Here is a 26,427-nt window from a genome sequence, read left to right as displayed (position 1 = left end):
ACCAGCAAACGCTTATTAGTCCCCTACTCAAAGCCAGAAACTGTGCTGGGTTCTAAGGGGGAAAAAAGGGACTGCTGTATGCGTACGTGTGTGTGTGTGTGTGTGTGTGCGCATGAGCACAGTACAGTCAGGTCAAAACGCCCAGGAACAGCACTGTCCAACAGAAATATGATGCCAGCCACTTGAGTAATTTTAAGTTTGCTGGTAGCCACGCAACTAGAAAAAAGAAATGAAATTAATAAATGATATTATTTAACCTAATATATCCAAAAGATCAGCATTTCAACATGTAATAAAACTTTCTAAAATCTTAATGAGATACTTTACACTCTTTTCTTTGTATTAAGTCTTAGAATCCAACATGCAATTGACATTTATAGCACATTTCATTTCCTATCAGCCACATTTCTCAGTAGCCACGTGTGACTAGTGGCTCCTGTATTGGACAGTGGTGCCCTAGAGCATGCCCACACACAGTGGCGTCCACGGGCCAGCAGGAAGGGCATGGCCTGGCAACTTGTTAGAAATGTAGAATCTCAGGTCCCAGACCTGCTGAATCAGAACCTGTATTTAAACAAAACTCCCAGGTGATTTATGCACACTGTAAATCCGAGGATCCTGTGTGTGCAGGGACAGGGAAGTAGAGTGAACTTTTATGGAGCATTTGCTTTAGGGGCTTTTCATATGGTCTCATATGACCCCCAACAACCCCTTCTCAGGAGAATTATCTGAGTATTATCATCCCCAGCTAACACAGCAAAACAGAGGCTGGGACAGCTCAACTTCTCACAGCCACAAAGCTCAGATGTAGAGTAGATCCAGGGTTTATGTCTTCTATGGAATGCTTCCTCGGTGAGGTCTTGGGGAAATCCTTTGCCCCCAAAGCTCTCGGTATTTCTTCTTTGACCATCCAAAATGGCCATCGTCACAGTATGTCTTTGTCCCTTCGCTGCAGGCAGAAAGTTTTGGTGATGAAAGGCAGGCCCCTTCCCAGTGAACCAGGGCTGTGAAGAGAGGAGGTGGCCAAGCAGTGAGAGAAGTAAAAGAAGTTCCTCGTCCTTATACACTCACAATAGCGGGCATCTGTGGGGGACTTTCCATGTGCCAGGCCCTGTGCTAACAGCTGGAGCCCTCCTGTGACCATACTACCAGGCAGGAACTGGCACTCTCCACATACCAGTCAGTAAGTGGAGGCTCAGAGTGGGTCACCCTCCAACAGGCAGCGAAACTGAAGTCCATCTGGTCTCGGGGTGGGGAGTCTGACCCCCGCCTCACCACTTCTCACGTGAACCCCACCCCTCCCCCAGCCTTTCTCCTGTCACCTCTGCCCACATCTGGCACATTCATGCTTTTTTGGTTGTAAGTCAGTTCCCGAGAGGAAACTGCTGAGTTAAGTTCCTCCAGTAAAAATTCTTCGCCAAGATGACAGGGTTGTCTTATAGGTTAGCCTTGACACCTGCAGCTATTTTCAAATGGATCCAGGCTGGACTTCCCACCCCTCTTCCTCCTGCTCCCCGTTTATAGCCTCCTCCTTAGAAGCTGAGACAACAGATCATCAGGTTAGAGGCTCTGGGAGTGGGCCCTGGTATGGTAGTGTAGACAGCCCCACATTTTTGCACTGTTTCCTCATCGGTAATGCAGTCGGATTATGATGGGCCCTACCTACCTTGTGAGGCTTGGGTGAGAATAGGTGTGGGAAGGCCCTTAACCAGCTATCAAGCACCACAAAAATGTTGGTCACTGAATCATTCTTGGATTCAGGATGCCCCTGAGTCCTGGAGACTGAAGAGGGAAATGGGGTAGGGAGAAAGGGTGCCAGCTGTGCAACATCTGGAGCCCAAGTTCTTTCTTTCAATGAACTTGGATATTAGATCAACTTTAAAAACAAAGGCAAAGAGAGCATAAATGCAGGTTGTGTGGGCAGAGCGGCTTCTGAAGAGAAGATGTAGCATCGAGTATCTCACTGTGCCATGGAGAGGCTGTTTGGGGAAGGATGCAGGAAGAGCAGAGCCCACTTACTGATTACGACTGTGGGTCACCTTGTTAACAACCACCACAATGACATCTGAATGCCTTGTGTGTGTTGAACACAGGGCTCTGGGGTTTATATGCATTATCTCTAATCCAACAAGCACCCTGCAATGTAGGGGAGGCATTTCCCAATTTTACAGATGAGGAAAGAAGTCGGCAAGATTAAGTAACTTGCCCTAGGTGTCAAGTGAGCCCTGATGGTCTGACCCATTGCATCAGAAGGCTATTTTCAGGCAACGCTTCTCCCAGCCACCACCCAGCTGTACCATCCTGTCTCCTTTGCTTGGTACAAAAGCTGCCTGTTTCTATAGTGGAGTGGGAGCTTTTCACAAGACGGTTAAAATTTCACCAAGGAGTAATTGTGGCACCTTGACCTCAGCTTGTGACCATGTTGTAAGAGTAGGTCTCCTCCACCTCCAAAAGGAGGGAAAAAAACCAATCATGGGTCTCTCTCCCAACTAATATTTTTAGGAAAGAAGAGCTCCCAAGTTCTAGTCTTTGCTTGAAAGTTCCAAGAGAGTTTCTTGCCTCTTGGTTTCTCCCATAAATATAAAACAAGAGAAAGAAAAACAGGCAAAATACTACAGAGGGGGTACAATAATGATGCCAGCCAACGTTTCTAGGGAAAAGCTCCCTAGGTGCTTCAGGTGACCGTCTGTGAGGAGAATACTATCGTTATTTAGCCATTGAGAAGGCAAAGCAAGGAAACTTCCAAAGGTTACCCCAATTAGGATGTACACAAGTTGGGATTTGAATGCAGGTACTCTGAACCTAGAACCCAAATGTCTGCTAACCCAGTCTCTGAGTCCCTCCCAGCACAAGGAAGGCAGATGCACCTGGGGAACTTTGCTGACACTATGTCGTCACCAGCAGGCTGGGAATCCTGGAGCAAAGTAGGCTACGGGCTATCTGCGCCTGACACCCCGGTCATTGTCTTCCAGGGCCCAGCCAGAAGCTGGCATTCAATAGATGTTCAGTGAATGCATGAATTAAGAAGTAATCTAAAATACTCTAGATTTTTGATAGGAAATCAAAAGAATAAACCCTGAGATTAGAATGAAACCAAATCCCCCAATTCATTCCCCTGCTCCCCGTACACATAGGCCATGGGGTACGATAGCTGCACAGGTGGATCTCAGAGGATTTGGCCTTGCCAGGTAATGTACTCTGTGTGGACCCACCACCTGGCTATGCCCAGGAACCTTCAAATAAAAGTTACTTTATGGTGCTGGCAGAAATATAACCAGACTACCTATGACAATACCCTGGCTCCACTTCTTACTACCTGTGCAACCTTGGGCACATCACTTGACCTCTCTGTGCTGACTCAGTTTCTTCATCTGATGGGGATAATAATAGTTCCTGCCTCAGGGGATTTGTGAGGATTGAATGAGTTAACATATATGGAGCACTTAGAGCAGTGCCGGCGACGTAAGGGTTAGCTTTTGTCACTTTCCTTCTTTCTCTAAGGATCCCAGTGCCCTTTACTTATTCCGTTTCTCAGCCACTTACTGACTCATAATCTCATTTTAAGAGTTAGATGTCCAAGTACAGGACCATCTCTTTTCAGTGTCCCTTAAATTCCTGTGTCAAGGACACAGGGCAGGTTTAAGATGAGCAACAACTAATCAGCATCCCAGCGGGGAGAGATCCCTGGAAGATTCTGGGAAGAGAAGGAGACAAATGACAAAGTGGTGGGCTCACAAAAGGGGCCTGTGACAAATGACTGGGAGGACTGGGTGGACAGATGGAGAAGAGCAAAGGCCCCTGTCCTTTCATTGGAGAACTCCTTGTGGCTCCCCGAACAAGACAGTGACTCCCCAGGGGCTGGGCTTAGGGTTTGTCTCCCTGGTTTTCTCTGCTGGGATGACTAATATGGACCAGGGCAGAGGGTCTATATCAATCTAGCCCAGCAGAAAAATGAATGAAAATTGAATTCCCCAGGGAGAATCGGGGAGCTGTTATCCAGACAGAGATAAATCAAAGGATGCCACAAAGACAGGGGGAGCAGGATTCCAACAGCAGGAGAATAATTAAGGAAACAGTTTCAAAATGCAAATGATAAAAGAGGGTTTGAGAGGAATAAGGACAAGGAGGAAATAATTGGAGATGGGGTGACAAGGAGTGGGGGCAGCGAATTCATCCCTCAGTGGAGAAAGAGACTGGGCCTCAGGATTCCTGGTGTCTGAGGGTGAACTTGCCCACTCTGTGAAGTTCCTAAAATGCAAGGGTTAGAAGACACACAAGTCTGCTGTGCGGAGTGGAAAGAGCACCAGATTGGGAGTCAAAGGCTGGATTTAATTTCCAGTTGACTCTGCAACTTATTAGCAGTGTGACCTTAGGCAAACCACTTAACTTCTCTGTTTCCTGATAATCATACCCAAGCCCAGGCATGATTATGAAGATCAAATGAGATAAAGTATGTGGAGGAACTTTGTAAAATGTAAAGACGAATGCAAACTTTAATCATTTTCTTAAGTTGAGTTTCTGGAGATTCTTCCCTTAGAACTAGATCCACTGACATGTTGGGTTTGGTTCCCAGAAATGTAATATGTAAATGTCCAGAAAGTACTGGATACTCTTACTGGCTATTGACCGACTGCCCTGGCAGAACTTACACCTGGGGAAAGCCACATCACCACCAGGCCATCCTCTGGTACCCACCCTCCCATTGGGTTGTAGCTGGAAGGCACAGGTCTGAGGAGGCTCTGAGGACCATTGCTCCTGGGAGGTCACCTGCCAGCCATGGGCAGCTTTCAGTGGGAAAAGCCCTGAGTCAGCTCAGAGGTTTAAGTCTGAACAGATGCACCCCAATGGTCTTCCTGGGCTATTCCACAGTAGAGATTATCTGCCTTCTGTGGGAATCAGCCATTCTTCCATTCTGTGGAGGGTAGAGACAAGCTTAGCCCCTGTTAACCTCAGTTTTTTCATCCACCAATACCACTTATGGTACTGTTGTGAATAATAGGTGGAATTATACATGTAGAAGCACTTACCCTGGTGCCTGGCAGTTTTAAACTTTCAATAAATGTTGGTTATTATTATTACCACCATATGCTGTTATGTTGTTATCATTATCGCTATCTGCAGCAGCAGCAGGCACTAAAAAATACATTTAAGGAAAGATTTTTATTGGGGATTTTTATTGGGGATTTTTATTGGGGATTCATTATTAGATGGGAAGGCTAAGGCCCCAGGAAGAAAGTGAAATACCTTGGCAGATGTAGATGTTAGTGGAAGACCTTGGGAATGGGACTCAGCTCATACCAGGAGGCAAATACCTCTAGAAAAGTATAGGAATGTAACAAGGGCATTTATTCGTGGAGCTACATTGCGTGTACATGTGGGAACACAGAGGGGTGCGGGGGGAGCAGTTGCTCACAAGGTCAAGAACTGAGAGCCAAACGGATCTCCCAGGGCTCCTCTGCCATTGGATAGACTTGAAAGTGGCATCCCCTGAACCAGCCCTAGGCACAGGAGAGTCTCCACCACAGTAATGCTGCCCCTCACCCAGTGAAAGACTAGTGACATGCAGTGGGAAGAGGGCAGGACCCAGGCAGGTTCATATCAGGGGAGCAGGAGCTGCAGAGAGCATTTAAAAAATGTAATATTAAATTATAAAAATAATTACCACATATGCTCTATATTTCACTGCATATAAATATTTTATCTTTTACGAATATTACTGAAAACATATAACAACTTTACAGTAAATCTGAAAGAGAAGAAAGAAAAAATTTCATAAAATACATCTCACTAATATACTTTTTTCCATAATGTACTTCTGAATAGCATTCTGATATATTTCCTTCCAGTTTGTCCCCAGTGTTTTTGAAAACAACTTTTATTAGTTTTTTTCTGCTTTATAAAATAATGTGCTCACTGAGGAAACTGAAAAAAGCAAAAAGAAGAAAATAAAAATTATAATGTACAGGTAACCACTTTTATATTTATATATATTTCTATTTACGCTTCTTTAAAAAAAATTATCCTAAAGTTCATACTGCTTCATATTCTCTTTTTTCCCTTACTTCCTTATAAATCTCAAACACTTTTCTACGTTATTACTCTTGTGTTGTATTTTCTAATGACTGTAACATTCCATTTTATATACTCTAATAATCCCCTGCTGTTGGATATGTAGGTTATTCTCTTTTTTAAGCGTCCTTGCAACTATATCATTATAAATATTCTTGATTATTTTCTGTGGACAAATTTTTGTATGGATTGGGTCAAATCCATCACACTGTTGGGCTATAAAAGATACTGCCAAAATGCCCTCAGAGGACATTGTCCCTCTGCATACCCACCAGGAAACTGTTTTCTAATTTCTGCACACCCTAGCCAACAATGGGATTATCACTGCTTTTATCTTTAACATTTTTACATACTTATGATAATCCAATAGTGCATTCTGCTTTTTAAAAAATTTAGTATTTCACAATTTAGTATTTCACAGTTGCTAGGTTTCATAATTAGTTTCAATAATTGTATATTACTTTTCTTTTGTTGGATATTTAGGTTATTTTTCTCCAAAATGTAATGCTGTAATAAGCATCTTCATGTATGAAACTTGTTTCGAATTTTATTATTTCTGTGGAATAGACACTCAAAAGTGGAATTACATGAGCTAAAGTGTATGAAAAATTTATGGGTTTGATACATATTGCCTAATTGCTTTCCAAACGAATTTAAGAGCTTATAAGCACACCAGCAATATTTGTGAGAGTAGCAGTATCAAATAACCTTCACCAGCACTGAATTCTACCATCCACTCCCCTTTATTCATTGAACAGACAAAAAAGGTGTAAGTGCTACGATGCTTTGTTTTTCCTGTCTTTGATTCTTAATGAGGCTGGCATTTCCTCGTGTTTGTTTACTAGCTAAATTTTTGTAGAAAACATTTTGGTAAACACTGAAAATGTCACTGGGTTCTTGGCTTTTTTCCTGTGCCCTGGAGTTACCTCGCAGGTAAACAGGGCAAGAGATGATGCCAACCCAGTACTAGGTCACATAGAAGTCATTGTGACTTCATTGAAAACAAATTCGAAGCGCTGACAGCCATGCCATCCGCTCCCACACCCATGCTTGTCCCTCACCAACCCTGGTGTCCCCTTTTTGGGGACAACGCCAGGAGAAAAAGCAGGGGACACGCTGGAAAGTTGGAGAGAGCACACAGTTCCCTTTCCCACCCGGGCTGGACCCCACTAGGCTGGGATTACACATCTGTCTACATCTCTAGAACGAATTCCGAGTGGCGGTGTCGCGAGCTCTGGGATCCAGAAAGCCGCCGGGTCCGGGGGATGGGTGTCCCACGTCTGCCGTTCAGGCGGCGTAGAGAATCTAATGAAGCATGAGGAAACCTCGGCGGAGACCTGTCCCAGCGGTGGGCCTTCTGTTTTATTTCCTCCAGGAACTCGCGTTGAGAATTTGTGTGTGTGTGTGTGTGTGTGTCTTGTAAATACCGTAACAACACACACGCCTTTGCTGGTTAGCCCCTGGGGTGGGGTGCTCGCTGCCGCCCCGCACGCACGAGGTGGGGAATTGTTCAAAACGCCCGCTGTCGCAGCGCTGAGGCAGAGCGGTCTCTGAGGGCAGGACAAGCTGAGAGGACGCGGGCAGAGCAGTCGGGACGGGGCGGGGAAGGACTGAAGAGCCGACTCGGGGCTGCGGGCCGCGGCGTGCGGGGGCGCGCACCGGGGGCCTGCGCCCTGCCACCTCCGTGCGCAGCCCCTGGCTGCTCTCCTCGGCCCGCCGCAGCCCGCTGCGTGACTCGCGCGTTCCAGGCTGAGTACGGGCTGTCCCTGGCCCGGCCTCAGCCAGACGCGGGGGAGAGCGAGCAAGGGCTGGGAAGCGCCGGCGGGAAAGGAATTGGCCGGAGGAGAGGAGGAGGAGGAGGAAGAGGAGGAGGATGGAGTCATCTAGTTACGGAGCACGCTCCGTCCGGCCGAGAGAAGCCCGGGACCAAGAGAGCGCGACGGGAAGACACCGCCGTGAGACCGCGGCCTCCGGAGCGCCTGACCCGCCCTTCCCCGCCCCTTGGTTCGAACGGAGGGGCGGAGAGGACACGAGCCGCCGGCTGAGGCCGGAACCCCGGGAGGATCCACGGAAACCTGCGAGCCCCAGACGCGGCCGTCTGGGACCACCTGCTACCGCGGCTGAGCCAGCTGCAGTATTTATACATGGGGCGCTAGCCCGCACCGCGGGGACCAGGGGGAACGGCCCGTGAGGCCCCGCCCCGCTCCATGCGGTCCGGCCCTCCTGCCCGGCCGGCCTCTCTCGGGGCGCTAGCACCACCACTCGGGCCTGGGTCCGCCGCTCGCTGCTGGGTGGGGGGCTTGGCTGAAGGGCGGGCCTCCCTGCGGAAAGCGACGTCACGGCCGTTCCTGCAGTGTGAATGAATCAAAATGCCTGGGTGACCGCGGCCTCCTGGGCGGCCGGCACGCGAAGGGTGGAGGGGGAGGGGGAGAGAAGCGGGAGGGGGGAGGGAGGAGGGGAAAAAAGCCAGAGCTGCAGCAACAGCGTCTCCTCAACCCGGGATGTGCACCAACCCGGGAGAGCGAGATCAAAGGGATTTGAAACAGACTGTGGATTGGCGGGGGGAGGGGGCCAGGCAGCCTGTGGAATCCTCCCGTAGAGGCGGAGGGTCCGGCTTCCACCGTGACTTCGGCGGTCTGGTTGGGTTTTTTATTATTTTCAAATTTCTGAATCCAGCTTGAGCGAGAGAACGAGAAATCTCCGTAGACTGCGACTCGCTGGCTCTCGCTCGGAGATGATGCAGAGCGCAGCTGTCCCCGCGGAGGGGGCTGTCAAGGGGCTCCCGGAGATGCTTGGTGTGCCGATGCAACGTAAGACACCCCCCTTTCTCGCTGACTTAATTTGATAACAAGACGGCCGGCAGCTTTGGCCGGTTTGGGGCGGGCCGGACGCTGCGCGTAGCCTGGACCGGAGGGGACGGGCGGGGCGAGGGGCCGGCGGCCCGGGCGCAGAGGCGGTCACAGGGCAGGGGCACCAGCCAGAGTGCGTTTGAAGGGCCTGGCCCTTGGCTTTTGGGGGTCGAAAGTGAAAGCCTCCCGGATGGTGCTTGAGGCGAGCCGAGGGATACCGAACCCCGCATCCCCAGCCCATGGTTTTTCTAGGAGCCTTGGGGAGAGTGCTGTCTGGGGACAGACACCAGAGGAACGAGCTGCAGGCCAGGCCTAAGCGCTGGGGTGGTCCCCCAAACCCCCCTCCTCCGCCGGGGGAGGGGGGCTACGGTCAAAGCTCGCAGTACCGCTAGTGCAACTTCACCCCAGCTGGCGGGAAGTTAGAGAGCGCGTCCCCCGCCCCCGGGGCTGGCGGCGCAGAAGCCCAGGCCACACGCGCTGTCCCCGCGCGCAGGGCGTGCGCGCCTGGTGCGTCCCCAGCCGCTGCTGCCCGCGGCGCCCGCCGCCTGCGCCGCCAGGGACTGCCGGCTCCTGGTGAGGAAGTCCACTCGCCATATTCCAGCTAGCCGAGGAATGAAGGGAGGGAGAAACACCGGGAAGAAGTTGTGAACTCGGGGTACAGCCTTGGCGCACGAGAGAGCAGGCTCTCAGTATGGTTCGGATTCGGAAGGGGAGAGACAAGGGTGTGCGGGCGCTTTCTTTCCCGTGCCCGAAATTAGGAAGGCGGCCGGAGCTCGGGGCTTGTTTATCCTCAGGTGCGTGCGTGTGTGTGTGTGTGTTTGTGTGTGCGCGCGCACGCGCTCAGGGATTTTCCCGGTGAGAATTTTCTCTGTTCCTTACTGGTGAACGATATCTTCGATGGAGAGCCTGTGCGGAGGCCAGAGCAGGTCCCGTGGCGTCGCGCTCGCTTGGCTGGCGCCGCGTGAGCCCTGCCCCGCAGGCTCGCGGGTTCTGCGGAAAGCCCCTGGGCACGGTAGAGAGAAGAGGAGCTCCCTCACTCCGCTCGCCAAGGGGCTGTGCTTCCGCCCGCGACTTCTTCAGTGGACCGGTAGCTACATCCTTGAGGTTTAAGTAAGGACCAGCTCATCCACGGAGGGTGCCTACCTAGGAACAAGGGCGCAGCAGCGCGCCCTCCTGCGCCCCGGGCGGCTCTCCATGACACGGTTTCTGCCCCGGCAGTACCTCCAAGGCAGGCTGGCGAGCGTGTCTGTCCCCTCACACCCCTACCCCGCGACTTCCTGGGAAGTTTGTGAGAAGGGACTTAGAAGAGGATAGCTTCCCTCAAACCTACTTAGGTTGTTCCTTGACTACATACTACAGCTATCTTTTGTATCTTTTTCTGTCAACTGTTGGCAAACAGTTCCAAGTCTGCGCTGTGCCTCGGGGAATTTACCGTTAAGATGTGTCTGTGGAAGGCGTTGGGGATTCACTGACTCCTTACTACCCCAGCCCACCGAGGGCAGGGAGGCAGTGGGTTGTCAGCCCCTGCACAAACACAAACCCTGGCAAAGGTGCTGCAGCTTAAGTTGATTGTACCTCTGCGCCAGTGAGGGGAGTGTGTGAGTGGGCGCAGGTGTGTGTGACTCATGTTCTTGTTACCCGATACAGCTGTGCTTTAATAGTTGTGGTCCACAGGTGGCCTCTGTCAGGACCACAATGTAAGACGGTGGGTTTTGCTCTGATAGCCTTTCTTTGGATGCGCAGGACACACTCTCAGATGGTCTCACTTTTTGTTTTTCTTACTCAGAGACAACTTTGATTTTGTCGTCAGGAACTCGATTTCCTAAATTGCCTAGAACTCACCTTCAGAGCTACAGTTCGCCAGCCCTCGGCGTCTGGGTTGGAACTGTGGAAAACTTAATGAGGTAGAGAAGGGGACTCTCATCCCAGGGTGGTCCAGTGAGGCAAGGCTGAACCAGGAGGGGTTGGTCTGTCCTTCCTTTTGTCTTGCCCTGGTTCTGTGGCCTGGGTTGGAGGAGGCACTGGCCAAAATTTAGGGGACCAATCCCTGAAGGCTTCGGGATCAGCTTTTTTTTTTTTTTTTTCTTTTGGGGATGTGTGTGGATTTTACCCTCCCCCATTGCAGCAGATCTGGCTTCTGGATATTAAGCTGTTGGTGCTGGGCACTGGGGGACTGGTGCCCTCTGGCACATATACCCAATCATTCTCTTTCTTGGGGCATTGGACCCAGTAGCCTAAGAATTCCATGGAGGGGTGGACATGCCCTTGGGCCTCAGGGAGGAAGAGGGGGTAATCTCCGGCTGTGGGTGTTTAAACCTGGTAGTGGAGGAGGCAACAGAAAGGCTCTCCCACAGGGGTCCCTCCAACCTGCCAACTGGAAGGGTCACCCGCCACCCCACCACCAGGTTCTGCTTCTTCACCCTGAGCCACCGCAGATGGAGCACTTGGCAGCACAGGTCTAGAGATTCCCCAACCTCAGTGCCTCTGGTGCCCTGGCCTCTAGGGGTGTTTTAGGGGTTGGAATCCAGTATAGTCTTTTGCGTTGGAGGGATGGGTGAGGCGCATTCCCTTCAGGAAAACGTTATCAAATTATGTAATCATTTCTCTCTTTTGGCGGCCTTCTTTCTTACACCCTGTACGCCCCCCACACACAGCGCCTCCCGAAACTGCTCGCTCCTGGGCGGCCTGGTCTTTGGCGCGATTGCTGTCCTCCTGCTTTTCCGTGCAGAGGTTGCGGAGCAGGTCCCGGCCTTCCCGCTTCGACAGCCCCTGGGTCGCCCGATCGGGCCGCGCCCGGCTGGGGCTTCTCCGGACAAACTCGGGGGTCTTTATCCGTTTGAGGGGCGTAGGCCTGAGCAAGAAGCTCGGGAGAATCCGGAGGGAGGAGGCTGGGAGCAATCCGAGACCAACTTTGGGTAGAGAAATAGAACACCCGGCCCCCCCGCCACCAAAGCGCGGACTGGTGGGCGGGGCAGCCCCCCTCCCGCCGCTTCAGGTCAGTGTTTTTTAAGGAACTCGAACCCCGGCTCCTTGCTCTGGGTGGTGGGACTGCTCTGCAGGGGGCAACACCCTTGACACCCTCGGGGTCACATCCAGCACGCGCAGAGTTCCTTGTTTTGTGGGCACCAGTGGATAGGTTCAAAAAAGGACTTCGTCCTAAACTGATGCGTCCCAGCTACTTGGGCCATGATTTAGGGTGGCTGGTTTCTCTTGTTTCCGGCACAACCTGCCTTTGTCCGGGGTTGTCCCCGCTGCCTCCCTCAGGGCTGCCAAGGTCCGAGTCCCCACAGCGCCTAACCCTGGGCAGCGCTGAGTGCGCTGGCCTCTTAGCCTCCTCTGAACCTCTCTTCTCCCCGAATCCAGCAGTTCCCCCACGCACCTGGGTCCTGTCGGCCCCTCTTGCTGACCAAGACGTTTGGGAATAGTGAGGGACGTCCAGGGAGGTGGGCGTTTTATCCGCCCCTTGCCCTCGGGTTTTGGTCCATCTCACACGTAGTGTCCCGGGGCACGAGGAAAGGACAACGGACATCCCAGAATGCTGGCTAGGGAGCAGGCCAGACCCGCGGGAGGAGGGAGTGGTTCGCCGGGTCCAGGCTGGGAGTGGTAAATGAGAAGCCAGCCGGGTGTCTCCCATCCCTTCCTTGTCTCCTAAAAGATCTATCTTGCGCTCATGTGAACTCCGAAGCTGTGGGGAAAGGGCATTTGATTTTGTATTTGGCAGGATCTGGGCGAAGGACTCCTCAGGACACCTCACTACCGTTTCTTCCCTTCCTGGCGCTCCTGCGTGGGGTGAGGCTCCCTGCACTGGTCGCGTTAGAATCCTCGTCCCCGACCTCATCCTCTTGCAGGCCATTTCTTAAGGGTGGAGTGAACTCACTTCCCGGTGGGCAGTTCTCTCAAACTCTAGAGCAGGGATTTGCTCTTCTTCCCATTCCTGCCTTTTCTCGTGGTGCCAGGAAAAAAAAAAAAAGAAAACGGAAAAAAATATAGAGATTGAAATTCCATCAGATTCCAGTACAGATATCCAAACAGCAGCCCCCGATGCCACAAACCTCCTTCCCCGCGTCACAAAAATATTGTCAGGGGCGGGCCAACTTTTAAAGGTCAGACTGGCTGTCCCCGCCGGCAGATTCGGGCCTCGCGGGTTGGGGATTCAGATTCTCCAACCGCGAGGATCCCGTCCCAGCGTCGGGCCAGAGCCACGCACCAGCCAGAGGGAGTTTGGAGAAACCCGGGTGACTGCGGCCGTGCCTCACTTGGGGTGGCGGGAGGCCGAGGGCGCCCGAGGGGCGCACTGGCTCTGGCCTCCTCCGTTCCCATGCCTAGATCGGAGAGGGCAGAGAGGGCGGAGGGGAGCCCGCCTGGGAAGCCGCAGTCTCAGGGCGCTCAGGGAGAGGAATTAACGATTTAACCAGGACAAAGAGCAGGCAGGTGGGGCGGGTGAGGGGCGAAGGTCTGCACTGAGCGGTCCCATGTCCGTGTCCAGGTAAGACGAAAAGTCGTGACTGAAGAGAGGAGACAGGACCTAACTCGAGTGGTTTCCTCGCTCGGTCGCAGTCCATCCTCGCGGAAAACCAGAGCCAGGCGGGGCCGGGCGGGAGCGGCGTCCTCGGGTCTGGGAGCGCGACCTGCGTGACCTCGCCGCCACCAGAGCAGAGCTCCTCCGCCCCGCGGGCAGGCGCCGGCCTGGGTGGCCCGGGGGACTGACGATGAATTGCATCCAAAAGCGTTTGCTGCGCACCTATGGGCGGCGCAAGGTCCTGAGCGAGCCTGCCGCGCGCCCTGGGTTTTTGAGGGCTCGCCAACGGAGGCAGGTGCGGACAGGGTGGCCCTTCCCGCGGAGCCGGCTTCGCACGCACCGCGTCCAGCCGCCCCAAGTGGAGGTCGCAACTGAGCAGGGGGCAAAAGAGGGACGGCCACCGCGCGGCGCATTCGGCATTTCTGCTCTTTGGCCCTTTCCCTCCGTCCACCTTGCCCGTTTCTCTTCCTAGTTTATTATCCCTAGCGGTCTGGGATTGGCCAAACCCGGAACCAGTTTCCTACCTGTTTGCAGCCGGGCAGACTTTTTTTCGCGCGAAGAGGCGCGGCAGGTGGGAGCGCGGCCAGAGAGCGGAGATAGTAAGCTCTTTTCTTCCGCATACCCATTTCGCACCAAGAATTTGGGAAGACAAAATTAACCCCCTACGCTGGCGGCACAAGTCTTTCCGTGACTTTTTAACCCTTAGAAAGCGGTTCTCACATTTTGGGAGCGGCTCCTCCGGCACAGAGCCTGGAGGCAGCCGGCGGGTCCCTGCGCTGCGCGCTCCCTGTCCGCATTCTCGTCTGGGCGACCAGCCCTGCTCCCCGCACTCAGCGGAACTTGAAGAGCGCTTGAAAGGTGGCAGGCTCAAGAGAGACGAGGTCTGTACCTGCGCAGCCGTTGTTGTAAATTAAATTCGACCTGGGGAGGGAATTGGTAACACTGTGTGCCCGGGAAGAAATGGAGCGGGTCGCGGGTTGTGCCCACCATCCTACAGAGGAAGCCGCGGCTGGCCTGGCACTCAGCGCAGGCTTCACTCTTTGGGGCTCAGCGGTTCATCACGGATGAGACTTTTTTTTTTTTTTTTTTTAAAGAAGGCAGGGCGACTGTCTTTTAAAGGATTCTGAAGGGTGAAACTAATCAGGAAGAAGAATTACTAGCAAAAGCCCGGGCGGGATGAAACCAGGAGCGGCGGAAGTTAAAGGAAGGAATACCAAAGCTAGTTGTACCTCCCTCTTGACACGCCGAAAACAAAGCGGGGTTAAGACAAGAATGTAGGCTGAACGCTCTGAGGATTAGAGCAACGTGAGTCCTCAAGACGTCTTGGGGACCGCCTACGCGACCAAATACCAGGGTCGATTTTTAAAAAATCGAGTCCTAGAGGTGAGGTGGGGGTCGAGGCAGGTGGGAAACCGGCAAAGCAATGGCTTTCCATTGAGTAGACAAAACACAGCCCACAGGGGCGTCTTGGATTTTGAACAGTGACCTGATGACCCCGCTGACCAGGTGTAGACAGCCTCAAGTCCTAAATATTTCCATTGTCCTAACACTTCCCTTTTGCCTCGGATTTTAGTGTCCTTTCACTCTGTGCTACAGTCAATTAGTGATTACTTAGCACCGCATTAGCAGACAGAACCCAGAGAGACTCAGGCACTGGGAGGGCTGCAGCGGAGGAAGGGGAGGGAGACAGTCGCACCTGCAGTCACCCAGATTGGGAAATTAGTTAACAGGGACTCACCTTTCTTTCTATCACATTGTTAAGGAATCTCCTTCGAGCCTCTTGATTTAGTCAGTAATGGTGGATATCTTGTGGGTTTCCCTGGGAAACTAATCTCCAAATTAAGGAGTTGTGGAGGGGGAGGGTTGGTCGAGTTGGATGGAGGGACGTTGTGCCATTTCTTTCAATTAGGGAAATTTATCAGGATTCTGGCTGAGAAGCTTTGGAATGCAGAGAGACTTGGAACCAGTTTAGCTGCTGAGTGGACGCAAGGAGTAATCTTACCCACTTTGGGAAACCTAAGGTTGGAGACAGACTGAAACAGCAGTTTGCTATGGCAGCACCAGATGCATTACCGTATAGATTGCTGGGTTCCGAGATGGCTGGGGGTGGGGCTTACTTTTGTAATGGTTTTCCGCCTTTCCTCCCTTCCTGGAATGCGTTGTTAACAATGCCTGTAACCCAAATGTGAGCGAACAGGGTCTACTGTTTTTAGTAAAATTCCATCGTGGCTTGAATGTCTGTATTCCTTCTCTTTCTTCTTCCTTTATCCCTTCCTTCCTCTGTCTCTTCCTTCTTTCTTTTGTGAGATCTTTGCGGGGATGAGCATGGGTTTGTGCAGGAATTCTGAGCACCGGGGTGCCATTGGGGGTTGAGTGCCCAGCAAGCTACAGAGAGGTGAGATCCATCTCTCACTGTGTTCCCAGGAGGCCTGGGAGGGAAGAGCAGTTTCTGGGTCCAGAACAGAAGCAGCCCTGGAGCTGGGCTATTGTTTGCTGTAGGAAGAAAACCTCACATGCCGCTGTGAGGTTTTACCTTTTTTAGTCCTCAATTTTACGGAACCCTGATCAAAATGGAACACAGATCAACCATTCTGAGGCACTGCAGTTGGGGGTAGGTGGACAGGTTGGGTTTAATTGGCAAAATTGAAATTGATTCTCCCTTGGAAAATGTACTTTGAGTTAACTGTGTTAGTGGCAGACTGGAAAATCATCTTGGGAGGCAACTCCTAACTCCTGTTGTTATTTTGGTGGATTTCTTTTCTCAGATCGCCCCACTTCCCTTCCCTCTGTCAATCTGGGTCTAGTCACAGATGTTTTACTGCGGCATCTCATGCCCAAATGCCTTTAAAGTATAATTTGTTTTCATTAGAATGTTAGGGGGTTAAGGGATTGGTTCTGGGAATAGCTTAATAGAGAGAAAACTTGCGGCCAAATTAATTGAAAGTTTCTTCTTATGAGGGACCAGTTGCCAAACATATGGAATATTGCCACAGAATGAGACATCAGAAAAATACGTTGTGGAGATTTAGCAATGATTAAATGTGAAAAATGGAGTGGAAATAGATGTCTACGGCATTTCCATAGACTGATTTTTTCTGTTTTATTTGCAATTACTGAGAATATTCAATATCCTACTGAAGATTACTAATTCTGTGTCAGTATATAATCTAGAAGATAATTCTATACCTGCAAATATATGTTTACATTTCTTATTTTATTTACTATGGGACTCCTTCTATTAAAATGTTATTCAGATTCAGCCTTAAAATGGTAACATCAAAATTGTCTCCAGGATACTTTTGAATTTGATCTTTTATTGAAGAGGTTACTATTTTTTGAGCTAAGCAGAAGAACAAAGGAGATTTTCAAAGGGACGTCAAACCACCAAATGAAACAAATAGGACCCATGGTGGGAAGGCTTCTGGAGGAGAAATGGAGGGAAAAGACAACGTTAGGCGTGATCATTTCTGATATGAAAAGGATTTTCTGACTTCTTCCTAGTTGTGAGTCATTTGTCAAGACAAATTAGAAAAAAAACTAGAAATTAGATAAGATGTAGACTGAAGTATTTTCAAAGTATGTAAGTGAATAGAATTATATTAGAGAATATAATTTACCTTAAATGTGATACCAGTGTTTTTTTTGTTGTTTGTTTGTTTGTTTTTACTTTTCCCAATATTTTTGTGGCTGGCCCAGATTACTACTATAGTTAATGCTGCCATCACCATCACAAAGTTCAATAAACCTTTTATCCTTAAGTTTAAAAGAATTAATATTGGAATTTTGTGCTTCAGCTGTGTTGTTTATGAGATTATTCTTACTAGGTTATTGAGATCCCTTAAGAGGAAGTTAATAATAACATTTTGGAAAATTATGTTATGGGCTCTTCAAGATACATGGGTTTAGAATAAGGGAACATATAAATAAGGAAACCCTAAACTGTTCAATAAAAATGGATTGTCTTTAATAGGGAAATAGCAAACAAAGAGCCAGGAGGGGGAAAAAAACCAGACACATCTAGTTATGATTTGTCATATAAGCTGCATCCTTGGGCTCAGTCCTCTGTTCCTTCGGTCACAGTTATCAGGTGACTTAAAAGGGGAGTTGTGACCAGAAAACAGGATTTTATTGTCAATGATGATGGCAGTGACTTTGATTTGGAAAGTTTTATTTTTAAAATATGTATCGAATAACAGAACTTTTAATTAATTTAATTTAACTGTACCTCTGTTATAATTCTTAGATTTGGATATTCCAGAACTTAGGTATGAGTTTAGGCAGGCCTGGTATCATACTTGATATGTCCTGTGGCCTTATGTTGACACACTTTAGAATTAGTCATTCCCAGACGAAATCAATAAGCCCCCACCGAGATTGTTTTCCCAAACCGCCTTTTCAAAACCATCTTCCTTCTTACTCAGAGAACCTTAGGTAACAGAGCAGCATTGTCTGCTGTTAATTTTTCTCCCCCTTCTGTGTGGGGAAGGACTAGAGAATTCCAAGAAAAACATTTGCATAATATTTCAATTATATGTATGTTTCCTTAAAGCCCCATTTGGCTTTTTGTGTAGTCAGTAAAAAAAAAAAACAAATAAAATTATGTATTTTTGGAAACATACATTGGCCAAATGTTATGTAAGACAGAGTTCAAAAAAACTACTTACCAGCAAAAGGATTTGGGATGAAACCCACCAGACAGAGGTGGCTTTGGTGAGCACAGTTGGAAGCCTTGGTCTTCAGTCAGCCCCAGAATCTACCCCAGAGAAAAAGAGGGTTCCAGCCCTAGTTTGGCCCCCAACTGTGTACCCTTAGGGAAACCCTTTTAAATGTAGATTAGAGGTTCACTTTTCTCAGAATCTCTAGGAGGAGTAAATGAGCTTGCAGATTTGCAAGGACTTGACAAAGTTCAAGGTGCTGGTAAACTTAAAGAGCAAGATCAAGGTTCCGTTTTGCAGAGGGAGTCACCCTCCGCGGGCTGAAGTGCTCCTGGGTGTCTTAAGAGGATGGCCAAGCCGATAGGGAGCATTGTGGGGTCTGCAAACAGGGAACCCTGGAAGCATCTCCCCTGGACCAGCTCCCTATTCAGAAAGAAGCAAGGAAAACCTTTTCCTGGGCATTAGGCTGTCAAGCCAAACTGTTTGTGAAACAAAAAGAACTCTATTTGTCCAAAAGGTAGTGAAAAAGCAATGTCTTGCAGGATTCCAAAGCGACCCATCAAAGTCCAAATTTTACAAAATATTAATCTGTTCTGAACACTATTCCTACCAGTACAAAATACCTGTCTTTAAAATATTAACGTATTCACTTGCATTATGAGTCCAATGGAAATATCTGAAATTCTAAACCACTTTCCCAGAAAGATGCACTTTCTTAAATACATTTTAGAAGTCATCGTCAAGTATGTTGGTTCTAGTTTTAGTCTCTTTAGTGGAAAAAAAAATGTTTTTCCTCACGTTGTTCATCTTCTGTGACCAAAGAGACAGAAAACACATGTTTTCAAAGAGTTAAAATCGATCAAACAAACACAAACCATTTCTGAAATGTTTCATGGTGGCCCTTGAAAGTTTCTTGGAAATGAAGAAACGTTGAGTGGGGAATAAAAATGCGCAATACTTATTCTATATCACCAGAGGGCTGAGGGCAATTTCATCTACCACAGACCACATCAGACCTTTGATCTCTTCCACTTCCCAGCTTTCTGAAACTTCACTAGTGGAGGAATTTGGGGATTTAAAACAGAGTCCATTGTTTGATGGGCCACTCTGAAAAACAAGCCCCTTGTACCTCCACTACAGCACTCAGGTGATTTGAGCGCTGGGCATCACATTGTGTGTTTTATAAGCTTCCTTGATGAAGAAGTAGGTATGGCTACGGGCAAAGGGTTTTTAGTTATTTCATATCAAATAAGAAATAGTCGCTTCACCATTGGGCATTTAGATGTCTCTAAGAAAAATACTAGAAGCCTCAAATGTTAATATGAACTCAATCCTTTCTTACCTGAATACATTACAGCAAAAGTGAAGTGAGGTCAGGCAGTTGGTGGTCCTAACTGCCCCACTCTCACCATTCACATGTGGGGAGGGGACCAAGGTCTGGCAAATTTGCCCTCATTCTATGGAAGAAAGAATCTGACAGATTTCTTTATTCCAAAAAGACTGAATCTTGTAATGTTGCATTATCTGCTGTTCATACTCTGGGATAATGTTGATTAGAAAGGTTTGAACATTTTCCAGATGCTTTAGAACTAGGGGTGTGGAGGAGAGTTTTGAGTGTTTTGGAGGGGGTGGTGGGGAAAATTATATTGGGAAATAAAGAAGCATGAAATAATTTTGATACACTTTAAATATATAAATCCATCTTGCTGGTGGCTGGTCATGAAAAGGAAGAAGGGAGCTGACCATTGACCTTGGACAAAGGTATTATGGGGCTAAGTGTTTTATACTCATTAACTGATGTGATCACACAACACCACAACACCAGAGACTGGTGTTATTATCTCCATTTTACAGATAAGAAAATTGAGGCTCAAAGAGGTTAAGCAATTTGTCCAAAATCACATACATGGTAGAATCAGAATCTCAGAATCTGGCCTGGGATTTATTGTAAACGATTTGGCAGACCTAAAAATTTGAAGAACAGAACTGAAAACTTTCAAATTCCCTCAATAGTTTTCCAAAAAGGTCTTTGAGCAAAATTTTCTAGTTCCCCTTAGCTTTCTATTTCACTCACTGCCCACTCTCCCCACCGCTCCAGAGTTGGACAGCTCCCTCATTTCGGAGAGGCTTCCTTTCCATAGACACAGCTTGACTTCAGAAGAATTGGCTTTTTCCTGGAATCACAATGCCTTAGCCCTTGTATCAGGATATGTGTGTGCATGTGTTTGTGTGCATGTGTGAGTGTGTGTTAGTATCTGTGGTATATGTGTGTGTACTTATGAGTATGTGTGTGTGCTAAACATGCATGTCTCAGTATATGTGAATATGTGCAGGTGCGTTTTGTGTCTAAGTGAATGTGGTATGTGTGGGTGCCTTTGTCTAGTATGTGTATGTCTCAGTGTATCTCTATTTGTGAATGTGTTTTCCTCTGTGTGTCTGAGTGTATATGTGAGTATGTCTGTGTTGTGTCTTTGTGTATGTTGTAAGTATGTGTGAATGTGTGTACATCTGACTTGTGTATGTGTCAGTGTGAGTGTGTGTGATGGTGTCTGCTTGGATAGCTGTGTACATGCAGCTGTTCTCCCTGTGGGGTTAGGTCTGTGCCTTGGGCCGTGTCTCTCCTGGGCGCTTGTGGATGGCCCTGCAGATGGGAGTGTATTGTACTGTGTGGTCCAGCATCTCCACAGATTCCTTGTCTGTTCCAGGGATGTTGCTGTCTTTTCATGCCTGGGTTTACCCTCTGCAGAGCCCCAGCAGAGAGCATCACCACAGAACACTTTCCTGCAGATAAGATAAAAATTTTCATTTTAAATGAAACGACTCCTTGGATCAGGAACTGAGTTTATAGATCAAATTCTGTCTTAGTGACTGCGAGGATCTGCTTAAACTCCAGTTTTTAAAGTAAAATTTCGTGATATCAAATACTGCATGAATAAGTTGAGTTTGCTAGGGATTTGGAAATTTTGGTTACGACTTTATTTCTCTTAGGAAACCTATGTAACTTCTGTCCTGTTCAGACTCTCCAAATTATAAAAAAAATCATAATTTATTGTAGGTTAAAAAAAGATTTGTTTTGTTGCTCTTTAAAATTTTCTAGCTCGCTCATATTTCACACATTTATTTCATCTAAATAATTGCATGGAGCACTGTCTCCTAAAGTGTGGGGTTTGAGTTCACAGGTCCCCACCCCCTCACAGGCAGGGATGAATCTGAACTTGACAGATGCCATCAACAAGCTGGCACTTTGCAGCTGGGTGGAGGGGATCAGCCGGACAGGGGTTCCCACTCCCAGCCCTCCTTGGGCATTAGGTGTCTGTCCCCTACAACACATGCATACTCTGTCCAAAGGATGGAAATCTGTCCCTCAGACTTTTCCATTTGCCTAATTGTTGGGGAGCATCAGAGGCCAGTGGCTCACCTAATCCTGTCACTGCACACAGAGCAGCTTTGAGACTATCCCTTCACCTCCATTTACCCTCCATAAAGTGACAGGGTAGAACCAGCCAGGTGAGGTGATGTCTCAGACCCTCCAGCTCTGGGGTTGGGTGAGCCCATCTCGCACACAGGCCCAGTTGAAATCCTGGTTCCCCCATTGTGGGACCTTGGACACTTGGCTTGATCTCTCCCAGGCTCAGTTTCCTCATCTGTAAATTGGGGATAATAACACCTCCCTCACCAAGTTGTGCGGATTGAGGAAACATACACTTAGGACCTGGCACAGTTTATAACAGGCTCTTGTTGCCTGGTTTTACGATTACTGTAGGTATATTGTGGGTCTCTTAAACCATTTGTACATTATCTCTGTTTTAAAAAATGCTCTCTCTCTCAAAATCTACAGTGGAATACAGTGGGAAAGGTTTTGTTTTCTTTTAACTTAAAAAGCACCCTTAGTATGTCCCTTAGATTTTTGCCAGACTCAGGGACCCCCAGTTGGGTCCCAAGGCCTCTCTCTGAGAACCCCTAGTTTGGGCAGCCCAGCCTGTCCCTGCTGGACGCATCCCCTGCAAGCTGGAGGTCGAAAGAAATGGCTGTCTGCTGCTTTTAGTGTTGTTCCTAAATATGTTGTTGCCTCAGCTTCCAAGCCTCTAAAACTCCCCTGCCCGCCCTTCCCGCATACATTAGCCTTAATGTATTCTCTCTTGAATACTCATCATATTAAGGCTCCCGGTAGATACCTTGCTCGAAATAAATTTTACGGGCATGCATCCTCGCCCTCATCCCCATGCATTTGTGGCCAGGAGGAGAAATATAACCGCTTTCCTCGGAGGCCAAACAACAATTAGGTGGGAATTGGCGGCCCTCTGGCCCGGGGGGAGGGAGGGGTGCGGGGAAGGATCGGGCTCGCGCCCCGAGGGTCGTCCCCAGACCCCAGCCCCCAACCGTCGGGCTCTCCAGGGGTTAATTTGCTTCCGCTGGCCGGCTGCCTGGCTCCTGGGACAAAGACATCCCTAGCGGGCCGTGTCCCCGGGGCCTATGGTCCACAGCGACACACAGGTCAGGCCGGGCACTCTCGGCTCCGGGGGCAAAGGTTCCTGCAGCTCCGCACCCGCCCGCCCTTCGGCACACCTCTTCCCTGAGCCGGAGGGCTTCTCGTTAGGGCTTCCTTCCCCTCCTTTTGGAAAAAGATGCCTGAGCAATCTTCCTCCACACCTCCTTCCTCAAGCCCCTGGCTCTGCAGCTGCCACAGCTCCAAACGCGAATTCCAGCAGGGGAGATCCACACCCTTTCCCGCTTAATGGCCAGGTTTACCTGTGTTGTCTCCACCGCTTGCCCAGGCTGGACTTGTCACGCCACAGGAGCTCCAGGTTATCCTCCCCTCATTCCCTAGAGTCTCCCCTCTTCTTTCCCAACCTCCAGCTGGTAAGGGCCCTGCTCTCGGAACCCTCCCTGGCCACTCCAGGGATGCCAGTCTCTGATGGTCCCTGGAGAGAGGCAGGCGTGTGGTTGAACGGGCACCTGCCTGGAGGTGCCAGACGCCCCCCCCCCCACCAAACCACGGCATAGTTGCTGTGTGATGTGGGCCCTCTCTGAGCCTCCGCGGGGGGGCTTGACATCTTTGCGGGGATTCTCGGTGGGAGTTCAATGAGGTCAAGCCCAGGATCGTGGGTCCCTAACTTTCCTTGCTCTCAGTCCAGCGGCACCACTTCGAGCACCTGGTTACTGCAGTTACCTTATCTCCTAATAATAGCAAACCTTTACTGAGCACCTACTGTATACCAAGTCCCTTCCTACATATATTGATTCATTTACCTTGACAACAATTCTACCAGGTACTATTGTTATCATCACCCCACTTTTACAGGTGAGAAAACTGAGGCAGAGAGAGGCAAAGTAATTTGTTCAATCTTAGAAAGCAGAGCCAGGATATAAAATTAGGCAGTCTGGCTTCAGAATCCATGGTCTTCATCTGTGTCCTACCTAGCCCTTCTTATTTGATGGAAATTCGTGTAGCTGTCATGTGTTTAGCACTTTTCTGGGACTCCTTGGTAAGTACTTATTGGTTGAACAATTTCTTTGTCAAGGAGGAAATGTTTTGAGATAAAAAGAAAATCCCATCTGAACTGGGACAGGTACCAAGTGTCCAGGGCTACACGTATCTGGTAGTTTTCATGGGGCATTTTGGTCTGAGAATCAGGTCAAAGGGCAAGGAATCTAGTGAGTATGACTTTCGGGCAAATGGTGGTGACTGCCAAGACCATGAAGGGAACAAGGTGTGCTGGGGTTTAATTGGGTCCAAGATAGACAATTGTGTGTACAGGGCTAATGATGACAGTTAGTGAATGTCCCAACAGTGTGTCTGTAAGTTTTAGATACATATGACTTAATACTTGAGAAAGCTTTCTCTCTATATAGGTTTAGATGTGCTTAAATTTTCCCCCTAATGCTTTGAGACTAATTCCCTATTTCAACACTTTAAAATTATATCACAACCAACAAACTTGTTATGAATCAAGAAACACTAGATTCACGAAATCTCACGAGAGATTTGGTTTTACTACCTTTGTTGACATTTTGGGGTGTGCAGGAAAAACTAGTGAAGAACTGTTTCAAGTGAGCTTCTTAGAGAGGATTTGATCAGTAATTTATCTGGTGAAAAATATCTGTGGAGTTACTCTTGTGTGCCAGACATTGTGCTAGGCACGGATGATACAAAACTGAGAAAGAAATGCTGTTCTTGCTCCTGGAGGATCTCACCTTCTGATGGGAAAGACGGTGTGTAAAAAAAACAATTAGCAAAAATGCTATTTATAATAGAGGTGAGAAGCCCCAGGGTTACCAGTCTCATGACATGCTATATCACGAGGCTACCATAGGAGGCCAAATGCTTGCACTTTTATATTTTTGTTCTTAACATTTGTTACTTTCCCTTTTTTGAGGAAAAGGACCAGGGAAAATGGCTAGAGATGCTAACACTATTCGTTCATCCAGCTGTGAAAGCCTGACCATTTTGAAACTAATTCAGTGACTCAAAATACTATCAACCCCCTGAGCAATCCCTTGGTAGAGATGGGATGGCAGAGAAACAGACCTTGGATAGGAAGTCACCCAGCACAGGAACAGGGTGCGGTAGTGGTTCAGGTTCAGTTGCAGACAACAGAATCCATTTTCACTATTTAAGTGGAGAGTGATCAATTACCAGGTATGTAGTAGATGACTTTTAATTCAGTGGAGCCAGTTCTGGGCCAAGCTGCTGGGAATAACTCCCAGCCCCCAGAATGTTGTTGCTTCTGCCATGATTGCTCAGGACATTAAAGCCAGAGAACCCTGTAGCCTCTGCCATGATCCACACCAGCATAGTGGGAGCCTGCCTCTTGCCAGGCTCCATTCAACTCGGTTCTGAATTCAAATCTCTTCTAAGTTCATCTGATTGGCAGACTCTAAATCACTTTCGGAACCCAAGCTGCAAGGGAATCTGGAAAAGCAGTTTCTAGTTTTCCTGTCTGCAGTACATGAAGGCATATTAGTTGGGTATGTTGATCGAGTTAATCGATGGTATCTTTTGCATTTCATTAAAATGCTGAGATTCTCTCTCAGGAGACTCTCAAAATAGTGAGCTTCTCCAATGGACAAAGGATTAATCTCCAAAATATATAAACAGCTCATGCACCTCAATATTAAAAAAACAAACAACCCAATCCAAAAATGGACAGAAGACCTAAATAGACATTTCTCCGGAGAAGACATACAGGTGGCCAAGAAGCACATGAAAAGCTGCTCAACATCACTAACTATTAGAGAAATGCAAATCAAAACTACAATGAGATATCACCTCACACCAGTTAGAATGGGCATCATCAGAAAATCTACAAACAACAAATGCTGGAGAGGGTGTGGAGAAAAGGGAACCCTCTTGCACTGTTGGTGGGAATGTAAATTGATACAGCTACTATGGAGAACAGTATGGAGGTTCCTTAAAAACCTAAAAATAGAATTACCATATGACCCAGCAATCCCACTACTGGGCATATACCCAGAGAAAACCATAATTCAAAAAGACACATGCACCCCAATGTTCATTGCAGCACTATTTACAATAGCCAGGTCATGGAAGCAACCTACATGCCCCTCGACAGATGAATGGATAAAGAAGATGGTGGCACATATATACAATGGAATATTACTCAGCCATAAAAAGGAACAAAATTGGGTCATTTGTAGAGACGTGGATGCATCTAGAGACTGTCATACAGAGTGAAGCAAGTCAGAAAGAGAAAAACAAATATCGTATATTAATGCATATATGTGGAACCTAGAGAAATGGTACAGAGGAACTGGTTTGCAGAGCAGAAATTGAGACACAGATGTAGAGAACAAACGTATGGACACCAAGGGGGGTGGTGTGATGAACTGGGCGATTGGGATTGACATGTATACACTGATGTGTATAAAATTGATGACTAATAACCTGCTGTATAAAAAAATAAAATAAAATTTAAAAAAATACTGAGATTCTCTCTCCAGGAATACCTTCAGCCATGGACTTTGGTCACTACCCACCCCTAACATATCATTTGCTTTTTATGCCAGATGACCTCTCAGTCCATGCTTAGGCAGGGCTTACTTTAGAGGCTGAGGTTTTTAGCACAGATTCTATCCAGTAGTGAAAATGTCATAGAAATAAAGGTGGGTGTTATTGGGTCTTCCTGGCCATTGGCTGTGGAATTGCAGCTGGCAAAAGTGGAGTTAGCTGATGCTGCTAGCCTTGTGGTGCTCTTAGAAACAGGCAACCCCTTTGGGTCAAAGCCACCCAAAGCCAGGCCAGCAAAGCATGGATTGGATTTCAGTCCCAACCTACTCCTTTGACCAGGCACCTTTGTGCAGTGTACAACCTGTA

At 48.4% G+C, this 26,427-nt stretch overlaps 1 protein-coding gene across 1 annotated transcript in view; it reads left to right on the top strand.

The window, feature by feature from the left end:
- Nucleotides 1-8,803: 8,803 nt before the first annotated feature.
- Nucleotides 8,804-26,427, top strand: part of LHX4 (LIM homeobox 4) — a gene marked incomplete at both ends in the record, with an annotated part of 42,647 nt that continues 25,023 nt past the window's right edge. Inside the window, one exon of the mRNA XM_079697922.1 lies at nucleotides 8,804-8,879. Coding sequence (XP_079554048.1) covers nucleotides 8,804-8,879 — 76 coding nt within the window. The remainder of the gene's footprint in view (nucleotides 8,880-26,427) is intronic.

The sequence above is a fragment of the Hyperoodon ampullatus genome (assembly GCF_949752795.1).
Source record: "Hyperoodon ampullatus genome assembly, chromosome: 2".
Taxonomy (NCBI): Eukaryota; Metazoa; Chordata; class Mammalia; order Artiodactyla; family Ziphiidae; genus Hyperoodon; species Hyperoodon ampullatus.
The sequence above is the reverse complement of the archived record's forward strand: the minus strand, read 5'-3'. Positions and strand labels throughout refer to the sequence as shown.